The 14,005-nt window shown below is 41.3% G+C and overlaps 1 protein-coding gene across 3 annotated transcripts in view; it reads right to left on the reverse strand.

Annotated features, from left to right (window-relative positions):
* Window positions 1-638: 638 nt before the first annotated feature.
* celsr2 (cadherin, EGF LAG seven-pass G-type receptor 2) overlaps window positions 639-14,005 on the reverse strand; it is a 67,150-nt gene continuing 53,783 nt past the window's right edge. The window contains exons 13-35 of one of the 3 annotated variants that reach the window (XM_072665642.1): window positions 13,770-13,929; window positions 13,427-13,568; window positions 13,022-13,142; window positions 12,575-12,758; window positions 12,350-12,451; window positions 11,706-11,800; window positions 11,385-11,594; window positions 11,096-11,279; window positions 10,583-10,901; window positions 10,307-10,474; window positions 10,041-10,167; window positions 9,419-9,619; window positions 9,076-9,250; window positions 8,531-8,643; window positions 7,999-8,081; window positions 7,543-7,669; window positions 7,178-7,288; window positions 6,401-6,528; window positions 6,229-6,305; window positions 5,964-6,125; window positions 5,425-5,589; window positions 5,104-5,317; window positions 639-3,745 (exon numbers count right to left, since the gene is read on the reverse strand). In XM_072665642.1, coding sequence (XP_072521743.1) covers window positions 3,739-3,745; window positions 5,104-5,317; window positions 5,425-5,589; window positions 5,964-6,125; window positions 6,229-6,305; window positions 6,401-6,528; window positions 7,178-7,288; window positions 7,543-7,669; window positions 7,999-8,081; window positions 8,531-8,643; window positions 9,076-9,250; window positions 9,419-9,619; window positions 10,041-10,167; window positions 10,307-10,474; window positions 10,583-10,901; window positions 11,096-11,279; window positions 11,385-11,594; window positions 11,706-11,800; window positions 12,350-12,451; window positions 12,575-12,758; window positions 13,022-13,142; window positions 13,427-13,568; window positions 13,770-13,929 — 3,375 coding nt within the window. In that variant the 3' untranslated portion in view covers window positions 639-3,738. Of the gene's footprint in view, window positions 3,805-5,103; window positions 5,318-5,424; window positions 5,590-5,963; window positions 6,126-6,228; window positions 6,306-6,400; window positions 6,529-7,177; window positions 7,289-7,542; window positions 7,670-7,998; window positions 8,082-8,530; window positions 8,644-9,075; window positions 9,251-9,418; window positions 9,620-10,040; window positions 10,168-10,306; window positions 10,475-10,582; window positions 10,902-11,095; window positions 11,280-11,384; window positions 11,595-11,705; window positions 11,801-12,349; window positions 12,452-12,574; window positions 12,759-13,021; window positions 13,143-13,426; window positions 13,569-13,769; window positions 13,930-14,005 lie in introns of all 3 variants that reach the window. The other 2 variants (XM_072665641.1, XM_072665640.1) reach the window with 2 other exon arrangements.

Here is a 14,005-nt window from a genome sequence, read left to right on the forward strand (position 1 = left end):
CATTTAATTCCAGGTAAACAAGGTCAACAGTACTGATCAATGCTTCTGCACAGTTTCATGAACTAATTAATAAGTAATTAATCGGTATATTATATTTTTATATTATTATATGGAAGTGTTCTAGCACACCAACATTTTAGAGGGTAGCACTTGCACCCACGGTGCTTTGTGCAACTAACTGTGTTTTTATGAATAATGTTTGTGTCTCTTATGTTTATTTATTCTTTATTATTATTATTATTTATTTTTTTTTTACCTTTCAAACTTTTGTCATTTTACAGGTTTACCAAGTTTACAGTTAGCCCTTGACTACACCAATGGCTTCATGTTTACACCTGTATTGACTATCAAAGATGTGCTTTAGCTCATTTGCTCAGTTTTCTAATAAGCCTGAAAGTAAATGACAAATTAAAAAAATGGCTGACTTGTTTAGCTGTACCTCCTGTCCCTTGTAAACTAGAAGTAAATAACTTTAGCTACTTGTTAGCTAAATTAGCCATGTAGCGCCAGAGTAAAACTGAAGTCCTGAACAGGCCCTGGCTTTATTAAGAAGTCAGTATCTTGGTATTCTGCACGTGGTTATGAGTTAACACATAAGAAGAAGGACGTCAGAAGAACAGCAAAGAACTGGGCAGGAATAGTTGAAAGCATTCATATATTTAAAAACAGAATTTAGCTTTACACCAGTTTGGCGAGGTCATTTACAAAGCATTTCCACATAGAAAAATACAGGCGGTGTCTCGACCCTGTTCAGCTTGAACTCCAACAGCAGGCCTGATCCAAAATGACTGATTTAGAATACAGATATTTACAACAGTCCACAAAGGGTAGAAATCAGCATTTGCACATTTTAAAGCTGCCCAGTGTGGTGTTTTTTTTTTTTTTTTGTCCAGCAGCCGTCAAGTAAACAATTATGGCTAGATGCTAATGAGATTTCACAAACGTGATAAAAGCACACATCTCTGGGATGGTCAGTTTAGGACGCAGGAAACGTCGTTCCTAGCTTTAAGTGAATGTTAATGAGACTAGATGTAGTTCCAAACGAAAAGGTTTGATATGACGGTGATGACTAACATTAAATACACACTTTTCATGCTATGTATTGCCTATATTTATTTATAATCTGCTGGATAAAAAAAAGTGGCTAGGCAGCTTTACACTTGTTTTCTAGATCCAAACCTTAACATATAAATCTCTCTCATATTAACTTGACCTTGATTGCTTTAGAATGGAAAGACTTCGATTAGAGAAAATACGAGAGGTTCCATTTTCTTTTGGTGTTCAGCTAAACGACCAGACGGGCTTTATTTATTGCGTGATCATCAAAAAAAAAAAAAATCTTAAAGGAAACAGTTCAATCAAATTGCTAATGCTAGCCTTTACGAATGAACTGGCCTCTTGTTGTTAGCCATGTTAGCATGTTTGAGCAATTCCTTTAGTCCTTTGGAATAAAGTGGATCGTTTTCATTAGCTAAAAGCAGGTTAGCTTGAAGAACAGTGACATTTATGCAAATACACAGCAGCTGCCCTCTAATACAGAACACTGAAATTCACAGCAACCAGTTTTTAGCTTTTTCACACCAACACATTAGCTATGGAAGCTATTTTTCCCCAGGGACAGAAATATACAAATACAACCACTTTTTGCCTTTTAATTTGACATGGTGAACAAGTGACCAGATCAAATTATTTCACAGTAAACAAGTTAAGATGATAAAAACTGACATACTCTCAGAAACTGAGGAGACTGTCCCGTCTACCTGGTGAGAATGAGCTTCCATATTCACTGATCAGCCAACCATGTGCCTAAAACTGTGTAGGTCCCCCTCACGCCGCAAAACCAGCTCTAATCCATAGCGACATGAACTCCACAAGACCCCTGAAAGTGCCCGGTAGTATATGGACACATTCAGGCATTAGCAGCAGATTGCCCTTTAGTTCCTGTCACTTGTGCAGTACGGCCTCCATCAGCATCAAGGAGCCTTGGACACCCAATACCCTGTTGCAGTTCACCAGTCGTCCATCCTTGAAGCACTTTTGGTAGATACTGACCACTGCATAGGGGGTACGCCCCCAAGACCTGCCTGATGTTTTGGAGATGTTCTCACTCAGTCAACTACCAATCACAGTCAAAGTGTCTCAGATGTTATTTCACCCATTGTCCAGTTTCCTGCTTCCAAACACAGCACCTTCGAGAACGGACTTTTCACTTGCTGCACAATTTATCCACCCTTTGACAGGAGCTACTGGAACCAGATCATCAATATTCTTTGCTTCACGATGCAGTGGTTCTAAAGTTATGGCTGATCAGTGTAAAGCCACTGTGTTGACCGGTCAGTTACATGTATAAACCTGCTAGAAGTGACAGAACAATGAATAAATGAGTAAGAAACACGCTGAGCTGAGATTTTGCTCCTGAATTAAACTCATTGTTCAGAACAAAAGTCACTACTTCAACATCTAAAAAACAACAGCAGGAGTGACATATTTAGTATGTTTTTTTTTTGTTTGTTTGTTTCTGAAGTATTAGCAGAATATTTACACTCTTAAATCAGGCCTGTACAGTTTCAAAAACTCACTTTAATTCACACATCCTGACATATTTTACAAAAAAGCCCATCATCCTTCATTTCTACGCTATAAAATACAAAAACCGTTTGTTCTTGTTGAGTAAAAGTGATAAAAGGCAAATCTTTCAGACGAAATGTTTAAAATCGGGAGCATTTCATTAACGTCCGTATAAAATTAGCTCCCGATAACAATAAAAAAAAAAAAAAAAGTCACCAGTGTATCAAAGATTTCAGTGTTTCATCTTCTTTTCCTCTATTGATGGTATAAAATGAAGGCTGAGTGGTGGGGAAGGCATCATAACTCCGCAAGAGTGTGAGTGTGTTGGTGTTCAAGACTGTGAAACAGTGTAGGATATGGAGTATGATAAAAACCTTCAGTCTTTTCCAGTCTCACTTCTTCATGAAGTCTGTCAACTCAAAAGAAGCCTCCACATAGGCTCCACCCACTGATGTATTTCTCCATGGCGACTGTTATTAAATGAAGGTATTGTGATATACACTGAGGTGGAGCTACAGTCTCTCTTTAGGGCGAATAGGATTTGTACCAGGGTTCTGAGTTCTGAGAAGTTAGCTTGCCTAACTTCACAACAGTCACTAAGGAAGCTCACATTAGTGGGTGGGGCCTGTAGAGGGTGATTTCCGTTACAGTGTGAAAGCTCTGCAGTGTGTTGACGTCTCCTGTGTTTGTGATCTTCAGGTCAGGATTTCAGTAGATATCGGTGCGCTGGCTCTGAGCGCTGGACAGTAGAAGCTCTACAGTTCTGTTTTAGCTTTATAAAGGAAATTTCCCTGATATCGTTAAAATCGGCAGTCTAGATCAAGACGCTTGTGTGTGTGAAAAATCAGCGTCTTTATTTTTGAAGAAAAAAAAGTCTCGTTTGAGCAAAGTCACGTCCTGCTGGGCAGGGGGAACAAAAAAAAAGTGCATCACTTCAAGTATGTAAACAAACATAAACATAAGGAGGTGTGGTCATCACGGTCAGTGCAGTCTCGGTGGTGAGATGTCTGGGGTTTGGCACAGTGGAGTAATCCGTTAGGAGACACAGGAAAATTGTGGGATTATTCAGCACCTCCGTTTCCTTCACCGACTCGCTCTGCCATCCCCATTTCACTGGTCCCGATGTGGTGTGGGAAGGGCTTCGGATGATGGACAGGCCAGCATGCGGATTTAAGACCTGCAAAGACACACTCCTCCAGTCATCAGGCCAATCACATCGCAGTTTGGCGGGAACTGCTGGTGGGGGTGGGGGGTAGAGGGGACGCAGGAAAAATATAAATGACGAAAGAAGAGAAGAGGAAAAAGAAAACGAGAGAGAGAGAGAGAATGATTGTGATTAGAAAGCAATGCTATTATGACTGAATCAACATGAGATGACTGACAGATGATTGGTCCAATCAGGAGATAAAATATCACATGCTTTTAATGATGGAAATTAAAAAATAAAAATCTATGATTTTTTTGAGGAGAGAGAAGAAAGAAAAGTGGGAGGAGAGGATTAGTGCTCTATAGTGAACTACAGCTCCTCTAACATCTACTCTAATAAAGGCTCTCTCTGTTAAATGTGTGTTTTCTCTGCTAGTGATTAAATGCAGTCGAGGGTCAGTGAGAGACAACAGGCTTGTCTGAGTCTGAAGCATTAAGGCCTTTTCACAGGTATATTAATGATGTGTTTCACTCTGAGTCTGAAACTGAGGGACTGCGTAAGTTGCAGATCAAACAAATGAGCATCCAGACGGCAGCAGAACAGCTCATCTTCGAAGCAGAAGACAAAAGCTTTATGAAAAAACATGCTGAATATAAAAATGCAGAGGTTAATGAAGATATATGGTGGTGCAGAGCTGAACGGCTTTGGGGAGGATAGTAAGAGCTTTATAGCTACTTTATGTAGCTTTTTTTTGTCTAGGAGCCTCCTAGTCTGTTCATGTCCATAAAGAACCATGAACTATAGTTACTCTCGCTAATGAGGCTCAGACTTGGTGTGGAGGTTCCACTACGATTTGAAAATCACATCTTGGTGTGAATAGGCCTTTACAATGAGAAGATTGGGATGCAGTTCACACAGTGGCCACATGGGTGAGACATAGCATAGGAAAACATACACAGTCGATGCTTAGCAACAAACTCCGGACTAATACAGTTTTACACAAGATCTAAATCAGCGTATACTCAGAACATGTAAACTACTGAAAACACTGGATTTTAAAATGAAACAAACAATTACAGATATTCAGAGACTTGTATTTTAAAGCGATAGTTTGGTGGAAATGAAGTTCTACCTTCAGATAAATCAAAGCTTTATCTATGTGTAGCAGCTACAAGACCAATACAACAATGCAACGAAAACAAGCTAACTGGTGTATACAAGCTTCCATTACATTTTAGCTACATTAGCTCCAGTGTAAAACTAAAACAGACACTGAATATTGCCTGGCTGATTATGCTGCGGAGTAAAGGTTGGGGGCAAGTTGTCATTTAGACACTTTAACAAACTTCCGCTTTAAAATTCTATCAAACGCTGAGTCGTGCACTCACTCGGATCCTGAAGAGTCGTCATCCACCGTTCCCGTCTTTATGCTCATAGCCACTCCATTCAACTGGTCCTGCCTGGCCCCACCCCTTTGCCCCTCACTGGAGGAGGAGCCTCGAGATGAGGCAGGGCCTGAGGTGTTGACTGACAACTGGTTATGGATGCGGTTGATACCGTTTCTCTCTGCGATCGGAGAGAGCGGCTTCTTTTTCAGGATGCCTGAGTGACAAAACACACACTTTAGTGGAGGGTCAGTGTGTGTTGGAGTGTGTGTGTGTTTCTGGTAATGAAGTGTGTGTACTGTTAATTGTTAAGTGTCTCTTTACCTTTGTGTGGGTGAGTGTGTGGGTTGTGTAAGCTAGGCAGCAGCGGTAGTGAGTTTTCTTTCCCATAATCCTCCGTTCTCTCCTCTGGGTGGCTCAGAGTCTCCACCCTCAGCCTGGTTCCCGCTTCACCCTCACCTGGCCAGCAGGGGGCACCACCACTGGAGTCTAACACACACAAACAGATACACACCTCAAATAACAGTAATATGGGAGATTAAAGGCCCCACCCATTCAGCCTTCATCATTATGGCCCTGCCCATTCAGCCTATAGCAGTTTAACCTCACCGATTCAGCCTACATCAGTTTAGCCCCACTCATTCAGCCTACAGTAGTTTAACCCCATCTATTCAGTCTACAGCAGTTTAGCCCCACTCATTCAGCCTACAGTAGTTTAACCCCATCTATTCAGTCTACAGCAGTTTAGCCCCACTCATTCAGCCTACAGTAGTTTAACCCCATCTATTCAGTCTACAGCAGTTTAGCCCCACTCATTCAGCCTACATGCAGTGCTGTGAAGTGCGTGAGGTGTGTATTTTTACCTTGTGTTCTCTTGGCTGTATTGGTTGCCAGGTTTTCCCAGCACTCCTCCTTCGGGTAAGGACCCTCCTCATCCTCGCTGTCTGAGGAGTGTGTGGACGCGTACGAGCCACTCTGGTCGTCCTCCAGCTCGGACAGGTCACTGTCTGAGTCAGAGTCGTGATCTGCATACACACACACACACACACATATTGTTTATTATCTAGTTGTCTCTGTCTCTATGTGTGTGCATTTGTGTGTGCGTGTGTGTGTTTGTATTGACCTTACCGTCTGGGTGTGGTTTGGTTTCGTGGAAGCTGTGGTCGTCCAGAGCGATTCGACTGTTATTCAAACCCCCATCATCTCTGAACAAAACATAAACACATAAACAATAAAAAATTTGCTTTGAACTATGTGTGTGTGTAAGTATGTGTAAGTATGTGTGTGTGTGTGTCTGTACCTGAGCACAAATGGTACATAGCTGTGTTGGCTTTTGGCGCTTTGCAGAGTTCCGTTCAGAGACACACTGGACTCAGCGTAGGGCAAGTGGTACAGACGGCCATCCACATAACTACTGCTACAGGTATACTGAGAAAGAGGAAAGATTATTATTATTTGTGATCATGTGAGCTCCACTAACAGAAAACCAGAAACAGTCATATTCTATCATTTCTATACCGACCTCTTTTCATCCCTTACAGTTCTGTTGCTGTACCTTGAACACTGACATATGAATGTAATCTGAAACTGCTAGGTAAATATACACTATATGAACAAAAGTATTGTGACACTTACACATTACACTACACCTACAGGAGCTTTTCATTTCTCTTTCAAAACCCATAGGCATTAATATGGAGTTGGTCCACCTTTGCAGTTCTAACAGCAGGTTTGGAACATGGCCAGCAGAGGGCTGATGAATTTCATGCACTATTTAATTCAATTCAATTACTTTTTTATACAGAACTATTTACAACAATTGTCACAAAGCAGCTTTACAGAGATCCGGGTCCGAGCCTCTTTTGAGCAAGCTAGTGGCAACAGTGGGATGGAAAAACTCTCGGGTCGAGAGGAAGACATGGGAATTCAATGACTAAGAGATGTGTCCCAGTACTTTTGTCCATATACTGGTATGTGTTTATGCTTGTGATGTCGCAACCAATAACATTTCTGTTATTGTTCTGTTATGTATGTATGACTGTGTGTGTGTGTGTGTGTGTGTGTGTTTGCTACTAACTGAAGGTTTGGATTTGATGATGTGCTCCGGGCGTTTTTTGCTGCAGCAGTAGCGCATCGCACTGCGAGCTTCTTTATTAAACACGATTCTAAAAAAGAAGATGAACGGACCCTATAGAGACACAAACAAATAAATAAATAAATAAACAAGTAATAAAAAAACACATAATTGAAAATAACATTTTGTTTTCAGTTGCCTGCTGAATTATCCTTATTTCCACTGTTTCTGTATGGATGCTATGCTCATTTTGTTTTATTAATTGTATCTTATGTGAATACTAAGATACTACTACAACTAATAATAATAATGATAATAATATTATTATTATAAAGTAAATAAGATAAATAAAAGAGTGATGGTGTCACCTGTATGCAGTTGAGGGCAGCAAACAGATAGTGGAATAGAATCATATCGCTGTTTACAGAAAGCAGAGCCAGCAGACACGTCACAGTTACCAATAGCAACACACCACACGCTGTCCGTAAGCCATACCTACACAAACACACACACACACAGAGAGAGAGAAAGAGATGATGGTGAACTGGAACACAGCTGAGCACAGTCTAAAACAAGGTAAAACGTAACATGGACAGTCTATGCAGGTTCCAGTAGATTTCCCCTAAAGTCTTGTGTGTATTTTAATGGTGAGTGTTTTTGATGACTTGAGTTGTGTGTAGAAGTCACAGAATTCACTCCTCTATTATTATGCCAGGTAGATCAGAAATGCACTGGGGATGTGAGTGTAATGTATAGAAACTAAAGGTAAGTGGGCATTATTAACCACACGTGTATGTGTGTGTGATAGTGGAGGTGCAACTCACACTGGTGGTTCTTTCTTCTCGTAGTTGTTTGATCTGAGAGAGCAGGAAGCTCTGGAGGCCAGAATATACAGGAACAGGTTCATCTGTAAAACACACACACACACATTCTAATAAATGCATTCAACTATTTTATGTTGCACCCGTTGCAACTCCAATGTGCAAATGTACACACACACAGTATTGAGCTGTGGAGCAGTAGAACTGTGTTCTCTGGAATGATGGAGCTCAGTAATCCTTTTGGGATGAGTTGAGGAGTTAGGAATGAGGTGGGGTGGGGATCATCTAACTTAATGACCTCAGTAATGCTCTTGTCACTGAATACAATCAAATCTTTAGAGCAATGCTGCAAAATTTAGCAGAAAACCTTTCCTGGACAGTAGAGACAGTTGCCCCAACAAAACTCTTTTTTAATATCCTTGATAAATAAGCAATACAATGTTGGTGTCCCAATACGTTTGTCCATATTTTGTAGATAGATAGACAGACAGATAGATAGATTAGTGATGTAGTGTAGCAGGGATGTAACACTTACAGCCACAACGAGAGCGATGGGTCCGGCTAGACTCCAGATCAGAGTGTCATACATAGAGAGCCAGCAGAAATCAGGATTTCCATAACCTTCGGGATCTAAACCAACTGCCAGACCTACACACACACAAACACACACACACACATTGTTAATATTATTATTATTTGAGCTGCTTATTTGGAATTTTAAGCCCTTTTTAACTTATCCTGGGGAAGTATGCCCAAGAAAGCCTACACCCCACCCTACCGATTTTAGCTAATTTGATTTTTGCCAATTACCCCACCCCCTCACCACTCAATAGGACTCCCCCTATCATGTCAGGTGATCTACAACATGGCCAATTGTGCTTTTTCGGGCTCTGGCTGCTGATGGCAAAGCAAATTTTACATAACTCGCGTTCATCTGCAACAGAGTCCATGTTGTCTACGTAGGTTAATGCAGGCTGCCCAGCAGTATAAAATGTATTACTGCATCCGATTAAAGAACACTGGATTTTTCAGATAATGGTAACATATGACACTGTATTGTGTGCATGTGTGAAAACCCACCAGTAATGATAGCAGGCAGACCCCAACCGATGAGATAGTAGAAACGCATGGGGCCGTAGTTGACGTCTCGAACTTCACTCAGCATCCGGTACACATGCAGCCCCTCCAGAAACAGCCAGGAGAACACGCACATGTAGAAGAACTGCAGCAGGATGGCTATAACTGTACACACAAACTGTAAAGAGAGAGAGAGAGAGAGAGAGAGAGAGAGAGAGAGAGAGAGAGAGAGAAAGAAAAAAATGTCACAAATAACATTCATTATATTTGTTATATTCACCCCCCCCCCCCTCCACACACACACACACACACACACACACACACACACAGGCGCACAACTCTGTACCGGGTTGTCTGTTTGGTTGATGCCAAGGATGAAGAGCAGCTCAGCAATAAAGAGTGTGAAGGCTCCGTTGGTGATGATGCTGGTGCTGTTACTCTGCATGGCCCTCAGACAGGTGAGGAAGACCACAGTGAGAAAGAGGAAGGACAGGGTCACGCCCACTGTACTCCACGTCACCAGCTTTATGGGTAAAATCTCACCGTTCTGAGAGAAACACAAACACACACACACACACACACACCAGTGAACCTCAAACATCCTCTAATCTCACAATGATTCACCTGGAAATTATTCAGATCACATCTCAAACAATGCAATTTGATTCTTGCAGTGTGGTGGTAAATGTTACATATGCATAGTTACATACATATATAATAGGTATGGGACATATTATTACATAAAGATACTTACATATGTATAATACATGTCAAGTACATATATATATATATATATATATATATATATATATATATATATATATATATATATATATATATATATATATACATACATAAGAAGTTTATTAATGTATATAGGTACTTACATAAATGTAATACATATGGGGCATATTATTAATGTATTTAAATACTTATGTGTGTGTGTGTGTGTGTGTGTGCGCACTCACCTCTCTGTGTGAAATGTCCATTAACACAGCAAAACTGGTCATGTGATAACACTGACAGCTGATGTGTGTGCTGTTCCTGAACACGACCTCGCAGCCTTTAGAGGACCACCCTCCGGGACCACCCACACTATACACACATATATATGTATATAAACACACTGATTATACATTATAAATTCTGTCAAATAAAGAATGCATGATCACCATTAGACAAACATACAAACATATTTAATATTTAATAATGAAAAACAGAACAATAAAGTCACCTGATGGAGTGGTTCCAGAACACACAGATGGGTTTAGAGCGCTCCTCACTGGTGACAAGGCGAAACTGCACAGTGATTGGTTTATCCAGTGCGTGCTGCACTAGCTCCTCATTATCATGCACCGTAATACTGACCACTGGGGTGTTAATCACTGGTCGCTTAGGAACCCTACAGGCACACACACAAATATATGGGACATATTACATAGTACATTTAAATACTATGGGATATATATGGGATATGTTCATTTGTGTGTGTGTGTGTGTGTGTGTGTACCTCAGGCTCCTCTTGTCTGTATCGTATCTCTGGGGTAGGAGCAAACTCAGGCTGTGGAAGATGATCACACTGGCGACAGCGTCCTGCTCTCGCTCGTCCGGGTGCCGTTTTTTCCGATTTACCGATTGGTTCCTGGCGACCTCTGTGATCGAATCACTGTGATGCCGGTGACCTTTGCCCTCGGCAGCAGGAATAAAGACAGAATCTGGGAGAGTGACGGCGGTCTCCAAATCGACAGGGCGAGGCCCGCGCAGGGATTCATAACGAGGCAGTTTAGCGCCTGCAAAGTTCATCTTATCCAATCGATCGATGGAGATAACTGCAGAAAAAACAAAGGCTTAATATAAACATCACATATCTGGTGATGTGATTTAATTTACGTTTAGTTCTGAACAGGCTAACAAAACAAAACAAAACAAAATGAAGGCTTCAATATGGCTGTTTTTAGCTAAGCTAATATACTTCAGTCCTCGTGTCAGAAAACACATCATCAACACTGAAGCGTGTTCGCACCGATGTTAGGAGTGACGATGGTGAAGGGGCTAAGGTAGGTTCTCCTCATGTTCTGAGCGAGTGTGTGCGTGTATTCCTCAAAGTGCCTCAGTAGAGCGGCCGTTCCGCCCTCAGCCTGCTGGATCTGCTCCCAGTGTGGACGTGTCTCAGCTGCCAGCATTGCACTGCTCACACGCAGCAGATGCTAAACATACACACACAAACACACATGCACGATATGTAGTGTCTCCTGTACAAATCTGCATATCTATTATTATTATTATATTATATATGAATGATGTGTGTGTACCTCATTGAAGTGAACGTCTTGTGTAGCAGCCAGGCTGAACCCCTGCTGCGTGCTTTCGTGCTGCAGTATCCCCTGTGTGAGGCGGTAGGCCACTTTCACATCGCTGCCGTAGTAGGAAGGTGTGTGCAGTGTGGCATTAAACAGCAGTGCGGCGGTCTGCTGCACGTTAGATGAGTCCAGCATCGAGATGTTACGGCCCACCTGCTCCGACTGAGAGACAAAACAAAAACGAGACTCAGGATGACTTAAATTACACCTAAACCCGTCAGTGCTTAAAAACTTCACAGTCTGTTTATAAAGAAGGGACAGCCCGACTCTCACCAGCGGCTTCAGCTTAGCAAATGTGACGGAGGTGCAGTTAAACAGATTGGGAGGCAGCCAGCCTTTATGCTCGTCACAGTGTCTGATAGCCGTACCTGAGAAAGAGAGAGAGAGAGAGATTTTGCTTAATGTATGATTTTTAATTTGTATCAGTCATATTTGATGCATCTGAGATGTAATGCTCACAGCTGGGTTTTTTAGCTAACTAAAACACATAGAACACAAACCTGTCTAACACCTTAATCTAAAAAAAGTAATTTCAAATGTGAAAATCTATGCATTTATGCTTTTAAGACAATCCACCAGAATGGCAGAAAGATTTTATGAATTAACTATCTTATTTATTTTAATTAATAATCAAAAAGAAAAAAATATAAAATTATATATATAATTATATATAAAATATGCATCAAACACGATATACTTGACCTTAACTCCTTAAACAGCCTATAGCCAAAAGTGTTATTACAAACTTCTATTACAAAAGAACAGCCCCACCAGTTTGTACAGAAGTGCCTATAGCTACTGAGAAATACTGAGAAATAGTGTGTAATAAGCGCTTCTGAATTAAGGGGTTAAAGGGTTAAATGAAGTGAAAGTTAAAGGTATAGCATTAAAGCGCTAGACATGATGTTTGTATGTACCGATGGATCCTTTAGGGCACGGCACGGCTGCAGGCAGGCCGAACTTAGTCCTGGGCCACCAGATCCCTGCCTCAATCGCTTGAGGACAACTGTCATAGATGACTGAGAGAGAGAAAGCGAGAGAGACAGACAGTCAGAGAGAGGTACACTCTTAATAATGAATGACTGGCCTGTATTTTCGGGGGTTTGTAGAGTTGCAGAATGACCTCTGCAGTGACCTCTCACCTTCGCAGCCGTTGGCCGACACCTCAGCAAAGGGGTTATCGCACCGGTCACACTGACGTCCTATGACCCCTGGCTTACACTGACACTGGCCGCTCTCTCGCTCACACACACGGGAGAATGAGCCCACAGAGTAACAATCACACAGCAAACACACCTCGCTGCCCGCTGGACGGTAGTGGTTGTCCTTCACACACAGTCACACACACAAGAGAGAGGAAAAGTACAAAATGAAGGCATGTAAAAGACACGTGAACAATGTATACACACCACTTTTCAGTTTAAAAGATGTTTAAATTATATGATATCTCTAAATGTTAAATATTTATGTATTACTCTAATATTTCTGTCTAATATTCCAAAGCATTATCAGTACTAGTGCTATTTGTTATGTACGTTTGTGTGAATGTATATATGTGTGTGTGTGTGTAGGGGGGGTGTATTAGTTACCTTGCAGCGACATTCTCCGCTGGTCTTATTGCAGTCTGAATCAAAGCCTTTATCAGTCGGGCAGTTACACGGACCACACGTCTTATAACCCCACCAGCCACGAGGACAAGGCAGATCAGTCCTAAACACATACACACACAGTTACAGCCACACAGATTATAGGGTAATCTTAGGGGTGGGCAATATGACAATATTTTATCATATTGTGATCAATTTTGTTATTGTGATACACAATATGCCTGTATGGGTTTATTGTGGATATCATCAGTGTTTACAGAATACTGATTAACTGCATATTTCATTATAAAAATCATGGTACTCAGTATGGGAGAGCATTTGGATAGTATTATATAATATGTATATGCACACACTGTGAACCACAAACAAGACTTGAACACATCTCACTTTTTCTCGCAGTAGCGGCCAAAGTAGCTGCTCCGGCAGTCACAGGCATACCCATGGGCAGAGCTTGGCTTTCTGCTACAAGCGGATTGGTGTTCGCAAGGGTTCAGTGCACAGGCGTCCGTGCAGTTGTTGCCATAGTAACCTGATTGTCAGGAACATCGAAAACATTTCGTTTAATATGATAATTTCACAGAAATTGCAGTGAGATGATATATATATATATATATATATATACACATAACATTACCATGACACCTATATTACACCTGCTGTATATTAATTCTACCTGTATAATATTTAAGAAATTATAGAATCATAATAAAGGCTATGGCGGAGCACATACCTGGGTGGCAGGTGCAGGTGTGTGTGTCCCAGCGGTTGGTGCAGTGGCTGTGTGCGGGGCAGGGGTTGGAGCTGCAGCGGTCTGGCACACTGCAGCCGCTTTCCACGTTCAGCTTGAACACATCATGCACACTCAGAGAGACAGGACCTGCAGACACACCCTACAAACAAACAAACAAACAACACACTTACAACATGCATTATATATATATATATATATATATATATATATATATA

The sequence above is a fragment of the Salminus brasiliensis genome, chromosome 21 (genome assembly GCF_030463535.1).
Source record: "Salminus brasiliensis chromosome 21, fSalBra1.hap2, whole genome shotgun sequence".
In the NCBI taxonomy this organism is placed as follows: Eukaryota; Metazoa; Chordata; class Actinopteri; order Characiformes; family Bryconidae; genus Salminus; species Salminus brasiliensis.